Here is a 10,745-nt window from a genome sequence, read left to right as displayed (position 1 = left end):
GATACGTGTTGCAAATATTTTATCCCATTTTATTTCTTGGCATTTAAGCCTTTAATGCATTTGAAGTTTATGTTGGTGTCTGGTACAAGACTGGAATCTAAAGGGATTTTTCTAATTAGAAGTTAAAATTTTTTCATAATGCTATTTGTTGAATAACTCACCTGGTTCCTATTTATCTGCAATGATTTTTTTTCGTAAGTCTCATTATGTGGTAGGGTCCATTTTGGGATCATCTATTGTGTTTCAGCCAACTGTTCTGTGAATTCTTACACACAGGTTTAATTATTGTTGTGTTATTATGTAGTTTTTGGTTCATACTTTTGGAAATTTCTTAGCCATCTTCATATTTTTACTATTTTGATAGCTGAGATTTAGAAACATTTTATCAAGTGAAAATATAAATGTTGGCATTTAGGAAGCTTGTTGGGGGAGATGGAGGTATGTGGTACGAATTTATATACTGTATTAATTCTTGATGTGGATGTGCAATATGTCCGCCTCTCCAGTCAGCACACTTCCATTGTGCACTTTGAAGTCCATCCCACCCCATGGGTCTCCAGGAAAAGCAAGGCTGGCCGACCCAACTAGTAGTTATTCATCGGCTTTTGTTTGTCAGACTTGTTACCAACAACCATGTGAAGAAACCCAGGCTTTGGAGCTCACGCCTGTCTTCTCTGCAGGTTGTTTTGCAAAACCTTCTTAAATGTGTCATCCTCTTCTACACTGTGTACTACGTGGTTCTGAGCCTGGGCTGCAGGGCGCTCAGGTAAACAGCATATTGTCTATGAAAGGAATTTGCATATGAAAATAAACTATTTTCATTTGTAACACCTCCAGGGTGGATGAGTTGGATATCCTGGCACCATTTGATTTCAAAACAAATCCCGCATGGGCCAACTATAACGGTAATCAGCTTTAATGTTCAGTCTTTGTCAACGAGTGAACTAATTGCCTCCAAAAACCAAAATAGTTTTTGTTTTATAAAATGTTTTGAAATATCAGGCCTTTCTCTCCGCCATCTGTATCTTATTCCTGACTTCAAAAATGAATGTGGAAAAGCACTATACAATGTTTAAGTGGCTATTTCTAAAAGACAGAATGGGATGGAGTAAGTGGAATAAGTGGATAGTGTTCTTATTTCAATTTTTATTTGTTGGTATTATGGGTAAACCTTTGTGTATTAAGCGCTTTTCAAAAATAGAAGGAAGAATGGCTTAGTGTACTGATGTAGAAAAATGTGAGATATGAAAGGGGTCAGCCAGTGAGAGATAGGACAATGACACGGGCCTATTGGACAAGGCTGTGTTTTTACACAGCAGAGACTAGTGAAGATCCCAGGATGCCGGCACAATTTACAAAGTCCTTTCCTCTCACAAAGCACTAACATTTATACAAAGATATCAATAAACCTCCAACCTATTAGAGCTTTAATTTGGGGCTCAGGGAGATAAGTGACACGACTCTTCAAAGTTGTTACTGTGAGAATCCAGACTTGTTTAACCTTGGAGATAAAAAATGTATGAGTAATCTCAGAACCTTGGGCATGTATTTAGGGTCAAGTTTCTTGTCTGTCTAAGCAATTTTGTCATCCAGAAGCTGATGTTTAGGAAGGACATGAAGAGTGTATTCAGAAAGTAGATTGCAAATTGCTTTCATTTTCAATTAAATTCCTCCCAACAACTTTTTGGGGTAGATAAATAGTACTCCATTTCCCAATTGATAGAAAAGGAAACCGACGGAGCCAGAGGTTAAAATCCTGCTCAAGGTCTTATAACTCTTAAGCTAGACGGCAAGACGAGAACACCGGCATCTTGACTTCCCAATTTGTACTGCGTCCTTTAAATCATACTTTTTCTCATATCAGAAACAAAGATTTTTCTATCGATATATGCAAATAAAGTTTGTTCGAGACTAAATCACTATCTCTGAGCAGCTGCGAGTTAACCTCTAAAATCTGTACATGCTGATAAAAAGCCATCTCTAGTTCTCTCTTTTTAAAAAATTCCTCCTGGGCTGTGGGTGTAGTGGTCGGAGCCTCATGGGGCAGGCGAGCATGGTTGGTGTCAACAGGGGGCGAAGAGGGGACGGGAACCAAGACACTGGACCACCTCCCGCCACCCTCTGGCAGGTCCAGGTCTGTAGGTCGTGGCTTTTGGGAGGAGCTGCATGCCCTCCCCCCCGCCTGCCCCCCATCACCCTGCCTTGGGGACCAGCCGGGTTCCCCGCCCCCCGATCTGCAGGTGGCAGAGTCACACGGGTGCTTGTGTACAAGAGAGGAAACGAAGACAAGGCCAACAAGGCCGCCCGCCAAGGTGAACGTGTATCCACCGTGTTTCCAGGCCCGCACTGAACCAAGGAGCACCCCTGACTTAGCGCTCTGCCCGGCGCCCGAATAGAGTAAGAGAAGGCGCACAAAACCAACGGAAAAATCATTAGAGCTAAGACAGAAAAGCTGAAGGAGGCGCTTCCCTGGAGGCAGCAGCGAGGGAAACTCACCGCTCACCGGAGGACCTGGGCCCGCTGGCGGAGGCTCCCGTCCTGCACGGAGCAGGCAGGTGGCACCTCGGGTCGCCTGGCAAACGCTGTCCCCGCCGCCGTCTGTGCCGGGATCGCCGGCAGCCTGCTGCTCTGGTCTTCCTTCACGACAGAGGACACCTCCCGCATGGTCACCTCTGCTTGTCGTCCGTGCCTGTGGGTGAAGACGGGCACGGGAGCTGGGAGGGATGGAGACAGGCCGCGGGGTCCCGGGCAGCCCGCAGTTTGCGCGGAGCATCCAGTCCGTGGAGACCCGGCCTGTCACCCTCCTGAAAGGACAGCTCCAGCATTCACGACTCGGCCGGCGGGACCTGCACTTGCACTTGCCCGTGCACGGGACGCCATGCCTTTGGGGCGCGGGTGGGAAGGCGGCCGCGCCGCAGCTCCGCAGGCCTGGCGCCCAGCTCGGCGAGTCCCACCCGCAGTGTCGGCCGCGTCTGCACCGCACTGACCCATGGCTCCTTCAGGAACGACTTCCTAGGAGTTGTGGTTTCTTGGCAAGTTGAACATGGAAGAGTGAAGAGGGAAAAACGGAATGCTTTAAGTTTCTGCGGGACAGAGTCAGCTGCCTGCCAGAGGATCTGAGAGCTTCCGGGTTGGGGTTGGTGCCGCTGCGGCCGAATCAGCTAGTGTTTGCGGAGCCCGTGGCCGTGACGAGCGTCCTTCCTCAGCTGCTTGGCCCCCCAAAGACGGTGGGCCCCGAGAGACCCCTCGCCTGCTGGCACGGGCCCTGTTCGGCTCGGGGTGGCCCCGGGCCGCTGCAGCTGCTAGAGGTGCAGGAGGAGCGTGTGCGCACAGTAGGGCGGTCTCACCTGGAGGCCTACTGGGAGCACTGCTCTGCCCAGCAGCTGAGGATAGTCCTCCCGCCACAGGTGTTCCTGGGCCTGCGTGACTCCAGCAGCTCCATCGTGGCAATCACTGCTTCGCAGCCTGGCCTGCTGGTCTCTCTATTTGGACCAGTGGTGGTCGTGGGAGGACAGAGAACCAAAGTCTTCAGACGCACTGCCCCAAGTTTTACAAAAACGATTGACCTTTCCCCAGAAGGTGAAACGCTGTTGGTGTGTAGGTTCTTCAAGAAACCTTTCTTTCGATTCCCCCACGCACATGCACCTCATCTGCAGCCAGCACAGGCAGACCTCACCCCCCTTGGAGAACCGCTCTGGGGTATTCCCTAAAGGTGATTTTTCTGGCAACAGACCCATCAGCAGCAAGCAGCAGGAACAGCAAGATTCCTACACCACTTTCCCAGGCAGGTGGGAATAGTGATCGGTTTTCTCAGCCTCGGCCATTTCCCATGAATGGACTTTCAGATGTGAAAAATATCTCAGGAGACAGTGAAAACCTCCTGCCAAGTCCCCACGCATCTGAGGAGTAGCCCGACTAGAGCGATCCTGGGGAGCCTGAAAGTAGAATGGTCAGCACCCAGGTGAGGCCTCCAGAGCCCCGGGGACTGCCAGGTCCCCGCTCACGGACTTGAAGGGAGTGGAGACGTGGGATGACCTTAAGCACAGCAGCCTCAGCGATGCAGGGAGCCCAGGAGGTGGAATCACTGTTACCTCAGGGGAGCACGAGGCCCTTCCCACTTCTCTTCTGTTCACAGAGGAGGCCAAGCCTTTGGCATCAAGCCAACCCCAAAAGACCAGTCCTATCCCAGCCCAGGCCCAGCCTCAGCCCCAAAAGTATCATCACGAGAAAGGCGCCCTAAGTGTCCATCAGAACTTGGTTTAGGAGAGGAGTTCACCATTCCAGTGAAAAAGAAGCTAGCGCAGGACCCTGAGTTGGCCTGGTTTGCTGACATGAATCTGAAATGAAGCCTTCAGGTGTTCTTGTTCTACCTGAACTGAGGACAGAAATAGTGATCCCCAACAAGGATAATATCTCACCAGGGATGCAGTTTTCCTCAAAATTTGCTGCAGCAGAAATGACTGGGGTGGGGTCTGAAGGCTGGGGAGATGCTGGGGAGCTGAACTGGGGAGACAGCAGCTGGTGAAAATGCTGTGAGTTAAACTCTAGGAAAAAGGATCCTTTTAAAAAAATCAAACTAATACCTTAAAAGCAGGCTCTGCAGACAAGAAAACCCCAAAGCATCCTGTTTTTCTCATACCAGGCGCTTTTCCAGTCTGTGCCAAGGAAGCAAGAGACCTTGGGTGTGGCCCTCAGCGGGGGGAACAGCCTGTGCCTCTGACTAAGGCCAGGTACTTCTGGAAGTAAAGGAAGTAAATACAAGAACTTCAAACTGAAAAAAACAAACAAAACTCTATTGTTGACAGTATTACAGATCTCCCTCTCTTTCTGCCACTAACCCCCTCCACCCTCCCCACCCCACTCCCAGTTCTTCACATGACTATTGTCTGTGTCCTTGGGTTACCCATATATATATGCATATAAATTATTTGGTTAATCTCTTCCCTATTTCTCTATAGCAGCGGTTCTCAACCTGTGGGTCGCGACCCCTTTGGGGGTTGAACGACCCTTTCACAGGGGTCGCCTAAGACCATCGGAAAACACATATATAATTACATATTGTTTTTGTGATTAATCACTATGCTTTAATTATGTTCAATTTGTAACAATGAAAATACATCCTGCATATCAGATATTTACATTATGATTCATAACAGTAGCAAAATTACAGTTATGAAGTAGCAACGAAAATAATTTTATGGTTGGGGGTCACCACAACACGAGGAACTGTATTAAAGGGCCGCGGCATTAGGAAGGTTGAGAACCACTGCTCTACACTAATGTGGGAGCTCTGTGAGCCACTGGTGGAGGTAGGAGTGGAAATGTGATGGGAAGAGGTGGTGTCAGTGAGTACACTTGCTTCCCACAGGCTCAGTTTTAGGGGGGCAGAACATGCTGAAAAGAACTGCATTTCCAGAGGATAGAAAAGGCACTAGTATGTCTTGTCCATTCAACTTTTAAAACCTGTTCAGTTAAATTAAATAGAATTAAAGAGGAGTATGTATGAGGCCTTTACAAACAAGGGCACCTGGGACTTGCACTTGGTGAGTGAGTGTCTTGCTCAACCAGTAGGCAATCACTGGCTTGCCTGTTAATAAATTACTTCTGCGTAACAGAGCATAATGTGGTGATTTTACTTTTTGTTTTTAAAAACTATGGAGTTTACTTGTCCAGATTTATCAATTCCTGAATTATATCAATATGCCAATTATTTGCTGTTTTAAAAGGAAAGAGAGGTAATACTTATGGAAAGTGATATCATTACTAAGGGACCTTGGTGGTATATCACATCTATTTGTCACTTTAAAGTTTGAAGGATCTCTTCTTTAAAATCACTATAGTCTTCAAGTTCCATATCAAAGACAAAGGCGAAAGCTTGACCTTTCACATTTCAAGACTCTTAGAGATTTGTGGTCCTGACCTGTATGTGGTCCTGGCTCTTTATACATGTTTGGGAAAACCACTCGGAGACAACTGGTGGATTTAGGAGAGCGCCTCTATCCACAGGAGCCATTTATGAGGCTTTCTGTCATCCATGGTTATCGGCTATGTTTCCCAGGTGACTATCTGAACGTACCATTTTATTACAAAGACTCAAAAGAACTTATTTTCAAGTTAGGTAATGACTGGTACCAAAGAAATGTTATAGTCCACTAAACTTTACCATTTTTTTTTTATTTCTGAAAACTCAGAATTGAATTTTTCATTAGTTTTTAATACATCTTAAAAATGAGACTTGCAATCCAATTACAGATCAGCATGCATTCGATACATAGTAACTTTTCTTTATTGCATTTTACCTTCTGAAATGCTAAGTATGAAGAATGTGAAACAGAAATTATATATTGTTATTTTTCTATAAGTCTAAGGTTTATTAAGAGATGAAAAATATTAAAATTTTCCAAATTTGAGGATTGTTAAGAGAAGGAATATTAAGAAAATTTCTACCAAGACTGTTTTGCAGAATAACTTGTAATGGTCCTGTTACCAATTGCATTTCAGAATTATTATTAATTACTCTAATACCAAATAATTATATTCTTCCTTTTATTTGCAGTGCTTTTAGTCCCAATAGAGGTCACCTACTTCGTTTGTGGATTGCTTTTCATTCTGGTTGTGGAAGAATGGGTTTGGGATTATGCTATTTCAGTAACTGTTCTCCATGTTGCCATCACTTCAACCGGTAAGCAAAATAAAATAAAGGAAACAAAATGGATTAAATCTGATGTTGTACCGGAATCACTTCATAAGAGTAGGACTTTGTTGCATGCAGAGTGTACTCTGATGACTAAATAATAAAAACTGATGATGGAAGATCTTCACCCTCTCCCCTTACTCATCCTGCCTGCCAGGTTCTTCTACCACTTCCTCAGCAGGTATTGCCTAGTTACATCTTCCAATTCAAAACTGTACTGAAACTCAGGGCTTCCTATTCTCCTTTCACATTCAACTTGTCGTTGACTTGTACAGGGTTTGCCTCTGTTGGGAATACTTTCCTATAAAATCCTTCTTTAAGGCAGAAATTGACCAAAGACTGGGAACTGGAACCCAAGACCTGTACTTGGAGGCTGGCAAACTTCCCAACACCAGTTAGTTATTTTAACAAGATTACTGGGTTCTTAGACTAACGGGTTTTTATTTTCACCTGTGATCTATGGAGTTAGAAGAAAATGGATTCAAATTCAAGTCCCACTTTGTTTTTTTTACCAGGTGTTTAGTCTTAGGCAAGTCATAATATCGCTTATATTAGTTGCCTCCTCTACAAAATGGGAGATACCTAGTAAAGTTCCAACTAGAATGAGAAATTGTCTGACACAGTGTCTAGCATATAATAATTTCTGAGTAAATGATAGTTTCATCCATTCCTTTAAATCTACATGTCCATTTTAAAATTTTCTCCCTTGTCTTCTATTATTTTTTTTATTTTTCTTGATTTCAGAGAGGAAGGGAAAGGAAGAGAAACATCAATGATGAGAGAGAATCATTGATAGGCTGCCTCCTGCACGCCCCCTACTGGGGATCAATCCTGAAACCAGGGCATGTACCCTTGACTGAAATCGAACCCTGGACCCTTGAGTCTGCAGACCCATGATCTATCCACTGAACCAGACCAGCTAGGGCTATTATTTTTTTTTTAAAAGCATACTAGTCTAAGTATGAATGGTAATCTACCACAGTTGTAACTCAAAGTTATTATTATTTGTTAACAACTTAAATCATTCATATTTTTAATGCTTTCATTTAGTAATGGTATAATCAGTCTTTTACTTAAGAACACACAATTTCCAAATGAATTGCTGCACTCCAGCATCACTGCTATTGGAAAATGCCAGAATATCAATACCCTAGCATCAATTTCCTGAGACATAAACTCTTTCAGTAACTTGGAGGACCACTGAACTCTCATCATCTTAAATCTCAGTTTTATTGTGGGTCTTAATATTTCCTGGAAGACAGCCATAGGATAGTCACAGCAGGACTTGGGGGCATAAGGTGGTTCAGTCTTAAAGATTGAGATAAGCAATTGGTTCTGGACCCAGTAAAGTTACAAGTTAATTGTCTAACACATGGCATATAGAAAATGCTTAACAAATACTGCTCAATCAAACTGAGTTCAGAGTGAAGTGGCTCAGAACTCCAGAGAGAGCCAGGCATTGAGGACACAGGATGGTCTTAGGACCGTCTCTGAGAGATATCACGTCAAATCATCGCTGTGAGCTGACCTAAGACCTGGTCATTCATAACATCATTTCTAGGAGAGAAGTTTCAGATATCTGACTTGAGAAATGACCTTTACTTTAAGTACAAATTTGGGGGTAGCTGATTTCATGAATATGAATAAAATGTCTCTGTCTTATGTGGATATGATTTGACCAAACAAAAGTATTGCTTTACGAGTAACAAAAAAATATGTTTTGAAAATTAACCTTTTTTTCTACTGCAGTTATGTTGGAATTTCCTTTGACATTACATTGATGGGCTGCTATAGGTAATTATATACACATATATAATACCTATATAGATATTACATATATATGTATATATAACATTTGTGTAACATCCTATATAATAAAAACATAGTATGAAAATTGCCTTTGGACCGGGAGTTTATCTGGGAGTTTGAACAGGGGGTAGGGCCGGCCAGGGAAAGGGAGGGAGGCCTGGCCAGCAGCAGCAGGTGACTGGGGGAAGGGTGGGAGGCCCCAACCAGTGGTGGCGGTGTACGTGCCAGGTAAGGGGGTGGGGGGAGAAGGGAGGGAAGCCTTGGTGGCGGTAGGCAGCCGGGGGGAAAGGGAAGGAATACCTGGCTGGCAGCCGGCAGCCGCTAGGGACTCTCTAATAAATATACATTTATCTATAAATTAGGCCCTGAAACATTGTTTAAGTGGTTTAGGTCACTGGACCAGAAGACTGGTCATGGGCTTTATCATTCTAAAATTACAGGGGACAAAACACTGGATATATTTTGTGACATAGCTTTTTAGTTCTCTTTCCATATGAATAGCAGTACTGTCTTTTTATTAGTACAAGAATAAGAGAAACTATATAATTTTATCTCTTTTTCTCTGCCCACAAATTGTACATCTGAATTTGTCAATTATATATCTAGTAAGAACATTAACCAAATGAAAGTGGAATTTTCTAAAGCTTTTTCTTTGAGTTAAGACCACAAAATATTTTTAGATATCCTCTTTTCAGTAAATTTGGCAATAATTTTTTATCCAACTAGTTTTATTCTTAGTGATGAAAAATGGAAATGCAGCACTTTACCATATGCATTTCCCTAAAGTTGAGTTTCTGTTTATGGTATCAGGATTACTAATATTACCTACTAATCTCTTCACAGGCATTTAATTCTCCACTTACCTTGCATATCCAGGTCTTAGATGTATACTTTTCTCCAATATTGTTAAGCACATACAGAAAACATGTGTACAAAGTACTCATATTTTATTTTGTATAAATCTTTCAAAGATATAAATTTTTATATCTTTTTTTTTCTTTTTAATCCTCACTCAAGGATATTTTTCCATTGGTGGAAGAGAGAGGGAAAGACAGAGAGAAATATAGATGTGAGAGAAATACATCGATGGTTGACTCCTGCACGTGCCCTGACCAGGGCCCAGGCCGAGGAGGAGCCTGCAACTGAAGTACATGCCCTTGACTGGAATTGAACCCCGGACCTTTTGGTCTGCAGGTCAATGCTCTATTCACTGAGCCAAACTGGCTAGGGCTCAAAGATATTAATTTTTAATAAATTGTAAAAAAAACCCCACACATGCTATAAGTGTAAGTGGAAATGATCTTTTCTTTATGAAAAACAAGAACTTATCTTTTTTTAAAAAAAGATATATTTTATTGATTTTTTTTTTTTTTTTTTTTTTTTTTTTTTTTTTTTTTACAGAGAGGAAGGGAGAGGGATAGAGAGTTAGAAACATCGATAAGAGAGAAACATCAATCAGCTGCCTCCTGCACGCCCCCTACTGGGGATGTGCCCGCAGCCAAGGTACATACCCTTGACCGGAATCGAACCTGGGACCCTTGAGTCCGCAGGCTGATGCTCTATCCACTGAGCCAAACTGGTTAGAGCAGAACTTATCTTTTTTGGATTTTATTAACACCACAAAATTTACTGAGCCCTAGCCAGCTAAGTCACATAACAAATGTCACCTTGATATGAAAGAGAGTCAACTTGTACATAATGGAATGGCCAATAGAATTTGTTAAAATAGTTGGGTGACTATTTTAGTTTCAATAACCAGGGTTGGATTACTCAGAGGATAGTTGTCAAATGATGTCTGAGGTAATCTTTTTGTTTTTCCTTTAGTTGAAAATTTAGATATAAGAGAATAGTGACTAACCATCTTGAAAATTCCATCTCTTGGTCTCACACTTGAATGTCTTTGTGTGAGGAAGTTGTGTGGGTCATTCAGGCTTCTGATTCACTAAGGGCTTTTAACTCAGGGCCCTTTACCTTCGATGATGTCTTACTCTTACTGCCATAAAAGGAACAATGGGTTTATGTAAGGCTGGATCAATCTTTTAAAACAAGCTGGAATCATTGGGCCATGTTCATACAACTAAATAACTCAGGTATGTGGAATTCTAGGTGTTCATTCTTCCTAAGAATTTGGCCCAAGTCAGAGATAATTGCCTACATTGAGAAATCATGCTGCAGAATATAGTGTATCAAAAAAATCTTTTTCTTTTAAATTATTTACGTGTTTGTTATACATCACTGGTAG

The 10,745-nt window shown here is 42.8% G+C and overlaps 1 protein-coding gene and 1 pseudogene across 1 annotated transcript; both read left to right on the top strand.

The window, feature by feature from the left end:
* Nucleotides 1-548: 548 nt before the first annotated feature.
* On the top strand, nucleotides 549-10,353 carry TMEM244 (transmembrane protein 244). Its single transcript, XM_059699747.1, is given in 5 exon segments — nucleotides 549-766; nucleotides 838-905; nucleotides 6,557-6,682; nucleotides 8,444-8,488; nucleotides 10,328-10,353. Coding segments are annotated over 5 exon segments (483 nt in total).
* On the top strand, nucleotides 2,054-4,838 carry LOC132236598 (protein-associating with the carboxyl-terminal domain of ezrin-like; annotated as a pseudogene).
* Nucleotides 10,354-10,745: the final 392 nt, after the last annotated feature.

The sequence above is a fragment of the Myotis daubentonii genome, chromosome 6 (assembly GCF_963259705.1).
Source record: "Myotis daubentonii chromosome 6, mMyoDau2.1, whole genome shotgun sequence".
NCBI lineage: Eukaryota > Metazoa > Chordata > Mammalia > Chiroptera > Vespertilionidae > Myotis > Myotis daubentonii.
Note: the sequence above shows the minus strand (reverse complement) of the source record. Positions and strands in the feature narration are given on the sequence as shown.